Genomic DNA, 14,708 nt, shown 5'->3' with positions numbered 1-14,708 from the left:
TATTCCAAGTACTGCTGTCTGTATATAGTTAGAAGCATGGGACAGACCAGGCAAAGACCAAAAGCATAGCTGAAATAGATCTTTTTCTTGTGGTTTAAGGATCAGCCAGTTGGAACCAAAGAGATGTTTTCTTAAGGTTGCAGAGAAGTTTGCAAAACTATTGGATTGTTTTTGGCATTCAAACACAGATTATAGATATATTATTAGCATTACCAAGCCAATGAGCTGGTCTATATGGATTCCTATTTAGCAATACATTCTTGTAAAGCTGTTCAACTTTGTGTTGTGGAAGGCTGCTTTGCCTTTAGATAGCTTATCTACAGCTCTAATGTCCTTGTAATTAGCCGTACTTTGAAAGCCTCTCTGTGGCATTGCACATTAGAGAGCTCATGAATTACTGGAGTCAGGTAAACACCATGCTGGCTGTGGGCAGCTGCACACCATAGAAGGCCACCGACAGTTACAGCAAATGCTCTTTCATTCCGAAGCTGAAGGACAGCCAACCACAATGGCTTCTCCTTTGATCTGCTTGGCTCTGGGAAAACGCCGCTGAGAGAGCATGTGTAATTTACCTCAACATCTCCCAGCGAGCCATAGGACCGATTCTCTTTAAGAAATGTGACAAGACCCTTTAGAATTGTCAGCATCGGACCGTTTGGTGGAAAAAGAATAATAGTTTTGCTGAACCTTTGTGTCTTCCTAAGTCCTTGATGCCAGATGCACTATTTTCCAACTGGATCTGCCAAAAACACTAAATAGTTAAAAGACATCAAATCGTCTCCAAGTGGCCCAAACTGAAATTTGTTTAAAAGAAAAAGAACAACAAAAGAACTCTTAGTCAGCAAACCTTACAGTCATATTTCTTTCTAGAAAATGACTGATTAGGCTAAGAATTAGAAAAACAGATTGACAGCATAAAAGACCTCCAGCTCTTCTCCCTTTGTACACAGGCACAGCGTACGGAATGACAGACAGGGGGTAAAATTAAGAATGACTATAGCAATGGAAATCACAATAGCAGTAACAAAACTCACTATACCCCAAGGACAGGATCTCAATGCTAGACCTGAAATGAGATTTCCTCACTCAGAACTCCACCAGGTAGGAAGAGGGACGTAGCTTCCTGGAATCTTTGGACAATGTAAGTTGCTTTAGGGACTGGCTCGCCATTGTTTCATTGGAGCACGTAACATGTAAGAGGTTCTTTAAGTCAACCGTCCCCAAATCTTTGAAGAAAAATAAAGTCAGCAAATATTCCTGAACTGTTTAGTATTAAGCCACCATCGCTCCAACATTGAAGAATTTTTTAAAAGTGGCCTGACAAAGTAAAAAAGAAAATCTCCTATTCACAGATGTGGCTTGTATCTAGATAGTGAGAGCTTGCAAATATAATCCCCCCTCCCCCATATCTCCTTGTTTTTCATACTATGATTGCACCTGTATTTTATATTTTCTAAGATATATTGATTTCTTGACAATGAATTTCTCTTAGTTGGCTCACCAAATGCACTGTCAAACTTCCTCCTCCTCCTGTGCAGAGTGACTTTGGAGCTGGCCTTATATTTGGATCTCCCGGGCAGCTTTTTGGAAACTCCTAGTGAACATGCTGTGCCTCAAGCCAGTGAAATTAGGCTCCCTGGAGGTGGGACACGGGCAGCATGGTGGGTATGTAAAGCTGGCTTGGTGAGTTGGCTATGTGGCCAGGGTTGAGAGTCATGGCTACGAAGGACCAGGGAGGGGGGAGGGGCAGTGGAAAGCAGAGACCAGCTGGCTAGATAGAGTCTGCATATTCACACATGAAGGACTTACAGGGATGTCCACCACTCCCCATGAATTACCCACAGAAGCAAGTTGCTTGGGTTGTTGATTGGACTTGGGATAGTTGATTGAACTTTAACAGTTTGGCCGAAATACCTTTGAGATGTAAAGAAAATAAATAGGGGTTGGGGAAGATAGGTAGACAATGCTCAGAGAGCCAAACATACAGCCTTATTTCCAGGATCTTCAGTAAAACCTCTCCATCCTCCAGTTCTAGAAGACTCTGGGCTCTAAGATGAGGGGTCCCATGGAAGGCAGGTAGGCAGTTCACAGCAGCAGGTCATCTCTGAGTTTGTCCTCTTTGACTTGGACCTCTCACTCTATAAGGAACATATTAGGCAGGGTTCTCTAGTGGAACAGGATCAAGAAAACATAAATAGTAAAGAGGGATTCTGTTAAATTGGCTTGCACATAGGTGCCGGGTGACCCAACAGTGTCTATCTGCTTGCTGGAGAGGTAAAGAACCCAGTAACTAAGTGCTCAGACCATGAAGCTCAAGTCCGCAGACCAGTATCAAACCAGAAAGTGTGGCAGTTCCTTGGAGAACCAGTTATAGAATGCCTGCTAGTGTAAAGTCAGCGGAGGATGACACAGCTTTGCTATCCTTACCCTGAAGCAGAAAGGAAGGCAGGACCTCTCCGCTGCTGCGTCTTGGAACCTCTTTCTATCTGAGCCATCCCTTGATAGGAGTCTCCCACACTGAGAACAGACCTTCTAATTCAATTAATCCCCTTCAGAAATCCCCTGCAGATGTGCACACAGGAACATCTCAGTCTCCTAGGTGATTCTCATCCGGTCCCTTGGAGATTGAGATAGTCAGCAGAAAATCTTATTATTCTTAAACTTGGGTGATAAATAACAATATAGTAAATATTAAATCCCAAGCTGTCGTTTCTAGTCCTCAAGATTTCTACCCAGTACTTTGCATTATCAACAAGTTTTAAGATGCTGCGGTACCATTACTGTAATGCATCAGACCAGGCCTGAGTAACAGAAGCACAGCATATTTCAATAGAATTTCATTGTGTTCTATAAGAAGGACCGTAAGGTAGTCTATAAATGAGCTGGGTTCTATTTCCACATATTTATCAAGAGTATGAGAGCCATTGCATGTCTTGTTAAGTAATTATGAGAACAATTAGGGATTTAAAAATAGGTATCCATTTAGTTTGCTTGTCTCTGATGTATTTGCATTAGAAATTGGCAATATTTAAATTGGATTTAATTTTAGAGCCTCAACTTTTCCTAGGACAAGACTAGAGCAACACCACCTATAAAAATCAGTCAATATTTTTGGCAGGAAATTCTCTTTTCTGCATCGAACTGCTGTGCCAGCACTGTACAAGAGGAGGCCAAGGGCAGGGAAGATGTAGGAAGAAGTCTCTAATGTAGCCAGCAGGCACCAGAATGGTATGGGCAGGAGACTGGTGCACACCAAGGTTGCCTGTGCAAGAGCCTATGGATATATAGCTAGGAACGTTGTGGTTGTGTGGACTCCATTCCGCTGGGGAGCAGGATGCAGGAAGTGGGCCGCACTTTCCCCACTCAGTCAGCAGGTAGGTGTCGGGCTCTAGGGAAGCCACGGGGACACCAGGGACACTGCTCAGGGGGTGGGAGTGCAGTCTGAGACTCAGGACAACCAAATCTGGCTAGGAGGTCCTCTGGCCTGCAAGGAAGCTGAGGCCATCTGGTTCTCAGGCTCTTGGGCACCCAGGCACCTCTGGAGCTGTAGAAGAGCTGAGAATGAAGTGGGGGCATGGGAATCTAGCCTTGGGCTGAGGGTGAAAAGAGGGACACTCTGGCTGGATCCCAAGGGGATGAGTCCTTGGCTTGGCCTCGGCCATGGCTGGGAGCTCAGAGAGGCCTTCTATGAGAGATTAGAGAGCAGCTCTATAGGTGAAGGACTCCACGGCTCCCCACAGCAGATCCCAGTGAAAAGAGGCAGGCCGTGGTTTTAAGGCATTTATTGTCATGGCGGAAAGTAGATGAGTAAAACTGTACCCCACTTTTCAGGGCGGGACTGAGGTTAAATACCTTTTGCAGGGAGGAGTGTCTGCGAAGGAGAGTTTATTAGCTAAGTTCTCCAGGCCTTTAGGTACCTCATTAAAATGAAGATTTGTCTTGAGGCCACATGACCACAGGTCATGTCCTCTACCTGTGGAGGGGCTTGGAGCCTGATGGTCACAAATCTAGGGAGGGCTGTGGGGGGCTGTAGCTACATGACAGTAGCCGGATGCTCAGGAGCGGGGTGAAATGCCTTCTATTCCTTCGGGTCACTGGGGTTTCTAACCTTAGCTCAACCAGGAACCAGGCTGCCTTTCAGACAAGTCTATAGAACTGTGAACTATGTATCTATAATTTATATTGGCAGCCTCTCTAATTCCAATCACTCGGATTAAAAGGCATTGAATAGAGGAATATCTAGAATATTTATAGACAGTTACTCTTCCTTCTTTGGTTCTTCCATGGATTAAAGGTGGATGCTTATCATGTATTGTGGAAAGCAAGTGGGGAGGCTGCAGAGATGGCATCCCCAAACTCACTCTCTCCTGCTGATATAAAGGCCTACCACATATGCCTTTCACTCCCACCCACACTCCATGACACCTGCTGCCACAGGAAAAGGGGGGAAGTGATGGGGGTCGTGGGGGAGCAAGGAATGGCCAGATGAAGGGTTTGTGTGACTTGAAAACATATAGACAATACAGACAAAGGTGTGATCCTTGAGCTTTCTTTACAGACTTTCTTCACAGACTTAGTCATCTGTCCATTTGTCCTTTAACATCACCATGACACTCTCCTGCTTAAAGCCCCCACTCCCTTCCTGTTGGCCCCAGGAATGCAACTGTGGCCCCTGGCTTCATTCTAAAGACCTGATTGCTCTCCCTTTCCAGCTCATCTCACAGCTCTCTTCCTCCATGCTGGTGACTTTGACTTATCTATGCCCGGGGCTTTGGGATTCACTCTTCCTTCCATCCGGAATACTCTGCCCACCATTCCTTGTCATCAGCTTGAGGGCAGCTTTCCTGAGGTGCACCTTACTGAGCTCTCTGTCTTCACGGCCCCCGTACACTGGTCTCTCTCATCACGCCATACCTGTTCTCTTTATGACCCGAGCAGAGTCTGAAGTTATTTATGTGCACTAGACTGAGAGGTCCACAGTAGAGGTCAATACCTTGCCTGTTGTATATACTGTTGTGCCTCCAGCACCAAGAGTAGTGTTGGCTCAGGAAATGAATGAATGAATGAATGAATGAATGAAACACCTACATGTATCATGTTGAGAGAATTAGTAGGGAAACAGTGGCTCTAAAAGCTATAAGTTAAGGTATATTTTCCCCTCATTGTGTCATCTCCATAACTTCCAATTCCCGAAATTTGATTTTTAGTGTAGTGCCCCAAGACCCCTGTCCTGGTACGGCAAGAGGTGCAAGAGATGAGTCAAGTCGTCTGTCCCATTCCCACTGCTTGTCTTGTTTTCCATCATAGACTTGGCTTGTTGGAATTGTTGGGACTTTTGTATTTGTAGTACTGCATCACCAAGGCTGGGTGGAGCTCGGGTTACTACATCTGCTCTCTGGCAGTGTGCAAAATAATTTTCATTTTGGTTTAGGTACCAGTGGAGCATAACTCCACTGTGGATCTGGAAACCACTACACTAGGTAGAGTCCTACTGTGGACTGTGTCCAGGTTGAAACTAGTAAAGGCGAGTACCATTGCAGGGCCATGCAAGACCTGAGCTCTGCAAGACTAGGGCCATGCAAGACCTGAGCTCTGCAAGACTAGGGCCATGCAAGACCTGAGCTCTGTAAGACCAGAGCTATCTAAGCCTAGTACTCTGGAAATCTTGGCAACTGGACTCTGTGCCTTCCTGGGCCCTAATGTTGCTAAAATATTAGAACTGTGGAAATAGTGCTTGCCTTATTGGGACATTCCTTCCTCTCTGCCTAGGGCTCAGGTGTCCACCCATCTGCTAGGGAATGATGGTAACCCTTGTCTAACATCAGCTCTCCTTCACAGAATTTTGGCCTGTGGTCGTGCAGTCCAGGGGGCTGGATGGCATGCTGGACCCAAGCTCACCTCAGTGTCTGGGCCCAATAAAGGTTTTGCCAAGGACGCAGCTTTCTATACTGGCCGCTGTGAGGTAAGTGCCTGTGGGACAGCTGCCTTCCTGGGGTGTCTAACTCTATAGCTGCTAGACTTGCAAGCTCCCAGTGACACACAGCTGGAAAGACTCTGCAGGTTCTGGGAAGGGAAACGGACCTGATGGATCAGTAAGGGCCAAAGCTCTTAGTGGCACTGCAAATGGGGCTTATCCAAAGAGTTCCTTTTGCTCTGTAGCTTCTAGGGACACACTAAAAGTCACATAATCCAAGCCCTTGAGTAGACAGATGGCAACAGACAGACACTCCACACTCCCCAGAGCAGTCTGAGCAGGTGTCCTTGTAAGGGAGAAAGTCTATGGTCATTCTTGGAGCCTGAGTAGAAGAGTAGGGAAGAGTTCCATATCTGGACACTGGCAGGCCAGGCTCTAAGTTCTACTTTAACCAATGTCAAGGACCAAGTGATTTAATCTCTGTGTCCTCTGTTCCCTAAACCATAAAATGGGATGGGATGAGCACACCCTTGTCCCAGGGGGTTGTGATGACTGATAAGACATAAGATGTGACTCTGGGACTCAGAACAGCACATTCTGCTCCTGTGCCCATAGCTCACACACCTGTGCTGAAGAACAGCAGCTAAGCAGAGGGTCTAGAACCTTCTAGACTCTCTGGTCACATGTCATCATCATAGGCATCTTATGTACTTTTTGATCCAGACATACTTGGATCTGGATCCTAGATGTCTTTGTGATAATCAAAAACCTGAGATGTTGGGCATAAAAGCAATAAGCCATCAGTGTGTTCGGTTAGGTATGGATGTATGCTCCCGTGGAGGCAAAATTCACACTCTGAGAATCGCATTTGGATGTTGGAGAGATTATGTGCATCTCAGGATACACTGTCAATCACAGCGTGCAGAGGGTGAGCAGCAGAGTGGTCCTGACACACACTAGCCATATCACCCCCAATCGTTCAGCCCCTTTAAGGCTGATATATTAACTCTCAAAGCGTGCCCCCAGATCATCAGAATCAGTGTCACTGTAACTTGTCTGACGTAGTTCTTCTCCTGCCAGCCCTAAGCCTAGAGAATCAACAGTTCTACAAGCAGGCAAAACTGCCCGGCTTAACAGATCTCTAGGTGTATCTGATACCTGGAAGACTTCAGCCTCTGATGTCACTTCCAAGCAGTGCCTCCTCCTGAGTCTTGGGTAGGCCAGTAGAAATTCTGTTCTGTCACCACACACTTGTGTTCATCCCAGGACACCTCAGGGATCCCTCCCAAGGGAGTTAAGGATCCCTTGAATTCCTTTTATGCTCCTTGTAGGCTCTAGCAAAATTCTTGAGTCTTGAAATGGAAACCAGCAATCATCTTACATTTAGAATGGAGGCGAAGTTGAAACCAAAACGTGACCCTCTTGACCCCTCTGTCAGATTGCAGCCAGTGAGGTAGAGGAGGCTGGATTTTCTTGGTCACAAGAATTGTCTCTCTGGCCAACAATTGATGACCCAGGTTCACAGATCTGATCTCTAGCCCAAGAATTGTGACTAGCTCTTAACATCTCTCTGTAAGACAGAGACTTATCTTCTTCCCATCTATGAGGCACTTCTGCAGGACTAGCTGGTAAGCCTCTTGGCAACTTAAGACAAGGACTAGTTAGGATTGACTGTTTAGCTCTGACTGGCAGCTTCATCACCTATTCAGATAAGGCCAGACCTATGTAAAGATTATTCACTGGTACAGGAACATCTTCTACTCTGTAGGTAAATGTTGGCAATCCACAGAACACTCTGTTAGCCAGGGAAAGAGTCCTAATGGAGGCGGGGGCAAAGCTATCCTGAGAACAGGCTACTCTCTTTCCCAGCCACTTAACTTCCATTCTGGATAGAAGAATGACAAAACCAAGAACATTTATACCTGAAACGGAAGGTGTTCCTTCATGTGAGCCCTAGCTTCTCTTCCCAGATAAATTTCTCACTCAGACATGTGCCATAATGCTACACAGAGGGCTGCCACCTGTTCAGGACACAGACTTTAAAGGTTCACTATAAATAAATCAACCCCTCCCTGGCTCACTTCATCCAAGGAGAGAATGCTCTTTGGTACTAACGCATTGTGTCACTGGAATGGAAGACAGTGTGGTTTACTACTCTCTTTTTCTGTACTTTCCAATAACTATGAGACTCTTCTAATAATTTTTTTTTAAAGTTTGGGAGCATACCATTTTGAGTAAATCAATATGGTTTTCTCAAATTACATTTTAATAAAAAACTGAAGGGATCAACTCTTAATGAACTATCTATCTGTCCATAATGCAAGTCTCCATTGCCACCGAATGACCATGGATACCATGTGCTAACCCAACAGCAAATCCACAGATAGCATTAAGAGTTTAAATCATTGTGGAGTCTGTTGTATAGAGTAAGGATGTGCTATATAGAGTAGAAAACTTTATAATTCCATAAATTAAGAAAGTCAGAGTCTGTAGACACCTTAAATATCAGCCCCCAGGTAGAGCAGTCAAGACACTCAGAAGAAAAGAGGTGACTCCACACGGAATGCTCTTTTGAGGTGTAGGTGTCACAGGAGACAACAAGGCAGCAGACAGCTTTCTGCCTATGTGGCGCTCTCTCCCTCCATCAGAGAGGGTAAGAGAACACTCCTGTCATAAGACAAGTGTACCAGGGAGAATGTCTCTGCCTAGAGCAATGGTTCTCAACCTGTAGGTAGCCCACCCTTTGGGGGGTCAAATGACCCTTTCACTGGGGTCGCCTAAGACCATCAGAAAACACAAATATTTATATTATGATTCATAGCAGTAGCAAAATTACAGCTATGAAGTAGCAATAAAAATAACATTATGATTGGGGGAGTCACTACAATATAAGGAACTGAATTGTGAACTGAATTAAGAAGATTGAGAACCACTGGCGTAGAGTCAGAAGTTATTGCGGTGATGCCAGTGAAGTTAGAGGTTGGGAGACAACAGGATGGCTGCTGACAGTAGACAGAGAGAGCACAAAGGGGACGGGGAGTGCAGGAGAAGCATACCAGAAGGAAAGAGCCCAAGCACAGGGCAGGAGCTGTGCCAAGAGCTCGTGTGCGTGGAATGCGAGGTAAAGTGGGAGGAGGTGGGGCAGTTGCCAGGCTGAGTGAGCCAAAGACAAGAGCTCACCACTGGCTTCTTTGACGGAGTCCTGAGGCCAGAACAATGCATTAAGAAGCCTAATGGGGGAAGTCAGGGGAGACGGCACAGGAGGAAGGTCCAGAACATCAGGTGGAATGTAATCCCACCATCTGAACCCAAAACACAGAAGTGAGGCTGGAAAGGAAGTTACAGCTCCAGGGAACGCTACTCCAGCAGAACTCGAGAGACAACATAGAGAGGTCTGGATGAAGAGCAGGGACCAGAGGCCAGGATGAGCTGAGATGTGCAGCTGGTGAATGAACACATAATGGTCCTAGTAATGGGAAAGCAAAATGTGAAGACGCCATTTAGGAAAATGAGAAACAGGAGCAATGGAGAGAGTGACTGTGGGGCTGTTTGGGGGAGGAAACCAGGTGGTTTCGGCTACTACTGATCCAGAAGATGAAAGTGGGACAAGGGTGGAATTGAACATGAAGGTTTTGTTCAGTGATGTCTTGCACTGAGACTGCCAATATCCACAGAGAGATGCCCTCAGGAAGCAGGAGGTCCAGAGGGTGCTCCAAGGGAGCAGGTGGGCCAGGGATGGAGCTATGGGAGTCAGCAGTCTGCTTAGGAGAAGATGGGCTTCCCCAGCAGAGCTTCCAGGATGAGACAATGGGAAACAGCAAGGCAGGCTTTGTTTCCATTGAAACCCTATACTCTGGTCAACTTTTCTTCAGTTCCTGATCCAGTTCTAACAGGTGTTACCAATTTGGGTATAAAAGTATGGACTTTAGTTCTGTGTCTTCTGCCTTAATTCACCTGATGAAAGATAATGCGTACCGAGAAGAAAGGCGTGGAACAAGAAAAGGAACAGACATAAAAGGCTGGATGAGCTGCCAAAAGAATGATCAATTCTCCAAGAGTTGGCAAGACAATTATCAGCAAGACCTTTAACCATCAGATCTGGGAGGGGGAGTCAAAACTCAGGTACCGACTGCCTCCTCCTCTGTACGGGTGGCTGGAGAAGTGGAGCGACAAAAATATTCCTGGAAGAGAAAAGAATGTGGTTGGATATTTTTTCTTGGATCCCACCAAGAAGAGTAGCACTATATGGGATTCACTGGTTGAATGCAGATGGGAAGGCATTGTGCAGCCTTGGGAACAGTCAAAAGGACCCACGACTATAATAGAAAGCAAAGGGTGGGCTTCTCTGAGATCTCCATTCAATCTTTCCCTCATTCTTCACTTCTTCCTTGAGGAGCTATAACATTCCAGACACTGGATATGGCCATGCAGTGATTGGATGAAATGAAGGTCACATGGCTTCTAAAGCACCATCTGGGAGGGAGACAGACAGGAGAATGACTATCCACATCACCAGGTGAAGGAAATGCACAAGATAGATGTCCCCATACTGATGGAGGAGGCTGCCACCCAGGCAGATTAGACAAGGCTGTGTCCTCTAGGACCACACAGACAGGGGGGTGAATAAAGGTGCAGGCTTTATAGAAGTTTGAGAGAGGAAAAACAATATGCTCTGAAAACCCACGGGTGGAGGGGGCCCCAGAGAGAGGACAGCAATGATAGAACTAAAGAAGACAAAGTCCTTGTCTTAATAGAGATGCAGTAACTCAGAATCAACACATGCTTAATCCAAATATTCAGCCTGGAAAATCATGTTTACTGCCCTCAAGGAAACTAAAGTGCAGTTGATTAAATGGCTTTCAAATGCTGACAAATACCTGAGCTGGATATCCAAATTTTCTCAGTTCCAAATATATATAGATATAGCCATATAGACATATAAACATACAGACATATAGATATATATTCAGCAGGAAAGAATACACATGCATGCATTCAGACACACACACGCAACACATAGAAATGCAGAGACAGGAAGGCAGATGGAGCACTTATGTTAGAGTTATTAGAGAAAGCTTCAAGGATTAGGACATATCCAAAATAGGCTGAAACAATAGGGGAGGAGGCAAAATGATCCATCAGCACAGATGAGAGAAAAGATGAGTTGGGGGCTTGGGAAACACTGTGGGAGATCCCTCTGAGCCAGCCATTATCTGCAGAAGCTTCGCAAAGGAGGTGGCCTTTGATCCAAATCTGCAGGTGTGAGCTAGTGCTTGGTATGGGTAGGACCGTGGTCCCCAGAACAGAGCTGACTCCAGCGTCACTCAGGGTGAGCTTGGTCGAGCTGATACTTGTTCTATACTCACCTTCAAGCAAGAAAAAGAAAATACCTGTTCAAAAATGAAAGAGAGAAGGGGGAAGGAGGGAGACGCACACACGGACTTGGTAAGGTGTATTTGGATTATCTTTCTGTCCTAGCTTCTGCCTGTAGGTTGGTTCCTTGTGGACTGACCTCCTTACACAGGAAAGAAAGATGGCGGTTCCTGACTAGAATGCCCTCCTCCCCCCAAACTTTCAGTTACCTGTGGTGCTTTGTGGATTTATTTCAAGAATGCTCAGTCTCCAGGCTCAGAGCTACTGAGTGAAGGAAAAAAATCCAGTGCTGATGCTTCAGGCCACACTAGCTGCAATGCCTTCCAGAACCTTCCCATGGAAATCACATTCAGGGTGCAGGCACCATCACCATCCAGCCCTTCAAGCTGGCAGTCACAGAGCCCAAAGGGTTCTGTGAGCGAGATCCCCAAGTTTCTAGGCAGAACCCTGTTGCTTCCCAGAACAGAATGACCACACAACCTGCTCCAGCTAATTCCAGGGATCCAAGTGTGATTGCTGCCCGTACTCTTCTCCTCTCACAAGTGTTCTACTTTGGGTGTTGAATCCGGGCTCTCTACCCATAGCCTACCAGTGAAGCCTCCTGGCATCCTCTTGGGAGAACCCTGTGAGGGAGCCTGACACCTTCCCGATAATGCTTACCACCACTCCCCAGTATAAGTTAGGTAACCTCTATCTTTTTTATTCCAGGTGCATAGCGTAATGTCCATGTTGTTCTACACTCTGATCACTGCGTTTTTGATCGGCGTACAGGCAGAACCGTACACAGATAGCAATGTCCCAGAAGGAGACTCTGTCCCTGAAGCCCACTGGACTAAACTTCAGCATTCCCTTGACACAGCCCTCCGCAGAGCCCGCAGTGCCCCTACTGCACCAATAGCTGCCCGCGTGACAGGGCAGACCCGCAACATCACTGTGGACCCCAGACTGTTTAAGAAACGGAGACTCCACTCACCCCGTGTGCTGTTCAGCACCCAGCCTCCACCGACCTCTTCAGACACTCTGGATCTAGACTTCCAGGCCCATGGTACAATCCCTTTCAACAGGACTCACCGGAGCAAGCGCTCATCCACCCACCCAGTCTTCCACATGGGGGAGTTCTCAGTGTGTGACAGTGTCAGTGTGTGGGTTGGAGATAAGACCACAGCCACAGACATCAAGGGCAAGGAGGTGACAGTGCTGGCCGAGGTGAACATTAACAACAATGTATTCAGACAGTACTTTTTTGAGACCAAGTGCCGAGCCTCCAATCCTGTTGAGAGTGGGTGCCGGGGCATCGACTCCAAACACTGGAACTCATACTGCACCACGACTCACACCTTCGTCAAGGCGTTGACAACAGATGAGAAGCAGGCTGCCTGGAGGTTCATCCGGATAGACACAGCCTGTGTGTGTGTGCTCAGCAGGAAGGCTACAAGAAGAGGCTGACTTGCCTGCAGCCCCCTTCCCCACCTGCCCCCTCCACACTCTCCTGGGCCCCTCCCTACCTCAGCCTGTAAATTATTTTAAATTATAAGGACTGCATGATAATTTATCGTTTATACAATTTTAAAGACATTATTTATTAAATTTTCAAAGCATCCTGTATACTGACACTTGAGTCCTTTCTCTCAGTAAGAGTACCCACAAAGTTTGAGAGAGTGCGGAAATGAACTGGCCCCTTCACTCCTGGCACCATAGCCCATCTGAAACCTTCATTCCCAGCCAGCCCTGCTCTGGGGCTGGCTAACTAGTTTCAGACACTGCTCTACACCCACCCAGCATGATTAGCGAGGGAAGTCAGCCTGCAGGCTCTGGTCTACATTCCAGAGCCAAGTCTACCAAATCCTTGGATTATCTGCTAAGCATGGACCCATGAGCTTTGATTGCCTCTCTTGAGGAGAGTAGAGTAGTTGAGACTGGGCAGAAAGCAGGTTGCTATGTACACAGGCAGCCTCCCACCTCTGAGAGACTGAGGCTGGTCCTTGAGGATACTGGGAACTCCCAGTGTGGATAAGTAGAGGCTTCACGGGTCTCCTGGCTTCAGTCAGTTGGATGGGCAGTCTGAAGGAGCTGTAACAAAATCATCTCCTGAGGCCTGTCATGGCAGATCTGGTTTCATGTTCAGATTGCCTTTGCTCTGATGGCTGCTTCTCTACTATTCCCCTGTGGCTGCCTGCAGAAAGACTTCCACAAGAAAACAGTAGGGCTTCCAAACCTCTTGCCACCCACGCACAGGAACAGCTCTAGTAGCAACTATCGGTGGCCCTAGCAACCCAGCATCGGCTTCCGAGTAGAAAGGCAGGGACCAGTCAGAAAAGAACTTCTGAAGGTTTTTTACTCTTACTTAGATGATTTCCACAAGTCACCAGAGCTGGCTGGGACAAGACCTGTAGAGATCAGAGAGTTGAGGTAGAACAGATATAGTAAGACCAACACAAGCTCTGGAAGATGGAGAGGGGAAAGCCCACGCCAGTATGACACAGCTGCTTTCTGTTCACAGGTGCATGCCTGCGTGTGTGTGTGTGTGTGTGTGTGTGTGTGTGTGTGTGTGTGTACACGTGCACACAGCTGCTGTCTATCCTTTAACAAAGTTCTTTCCTCCTAGACAGCCAGTTCCTTGGGTAGTTTTGGAGAAGGGGTAATTTTTTTTTAATGTGCTCATGCCCACTGTCTCCAGAGCAATAAAGGCAGCAGAGAGACTGCGGGATCCTCCCTGGAGCAGGGCATGACCAGCCCCACATAGTCAAAGTCCCCACACCCTTCATCTTGTTTATTTGTTTATCGTTCTTCCCTCGAGCCACAATTATCCCCCTAGAATAGGAAACCTCACAGGGAGATTTTGTCCACACCTCTCCTCCAAGGATAACAATGCCTAATCTGTTTTTAAAAAAAACAAAACAAATTGTCCATCAGCTAAAAAAGGAACTGGTCCCATTCGATTCCTCTGTACACCTCCCTGCCCTGACCCACCCTAACCCTCACTCAAATGGGGCAAATAGGAAACTGAGAAACTGCAGTGAGGACCTTTAGACTAGGGTGAAAGCCTGATGAAGGATGGTGATGGCCTTTTCTATCAGGGCTACTGCAACTGCAATAGAGTTATGTTCAAGAAATACCAACCAGAACATTCTGTGCTGAGATGCTGGGTCAGATAAAGGGAGCTCTCCCTCTGGCCTGCGTCTGTGGGTTTTGCAGGGCTCCAGTTCCATGGCCTCAAAAGTCCCAGGCCCCTCGCATGAGCAGACTATGAAGCTGTTCTCTTAGGAGGCAGACCTGCTAAGTCCTGGATGTGAGGAGAGTAATGGTGAGGGAGATATTCTGGAAGCATCTAGGCAGAGCAGCGGTGCCTCAGAGTGGCTATACCACCAAAGCCATGCCTGGAGAGCTGTGCCCAGTGCTGCCAGACTCTTTGGGAATATCT

General features: G+C 46.8%; 1 protein-coding gene across 1 annotated transcript; it reads left to right on the top strand.

The window, feature by feature from the left end:
* Positions 1-1,543: 1,543 nt before the first annotated feature.
* Ngf (nerve growth factor) lies at positions 1,544-12,822 on the top strand. The gene is made up of 3 exons (XM_021158801.2): positions 1,544-1,665; positions 5,839-5,962; positions 11,996-12,822. The coding sequence occupies exons 1-3, from the start codon at positions 1,604-1,606 to the stop codon at positions 12,731-12,733; spliced, it is 924 nt and encodes a 307-aa protein (XP_021014460.1). The 5' UTR covers positions 1,544-1,603; the 3' UTR covers positions 12,734-12,822.
* Positions 12,823-14,708: the final 1,886 nt, after the last annotated feature.

Source organism: Mus caroli, unplaced genomic scaffold, assembly GCF_978045245.1.
Source record: "Mus caroli unplaced genomic scaffold, Mus_caroli_1 scaffold_3, whole genome shotgun sequence".
Lineage (NCBI taxonomy): Eukaryota > Metazoa > Chordata > Mammalia > Rodentia > Muridae > Mus > Mus caroli.
This window is presented reverse-complemented; position numbering and strand designations above follow the sequence as displayed.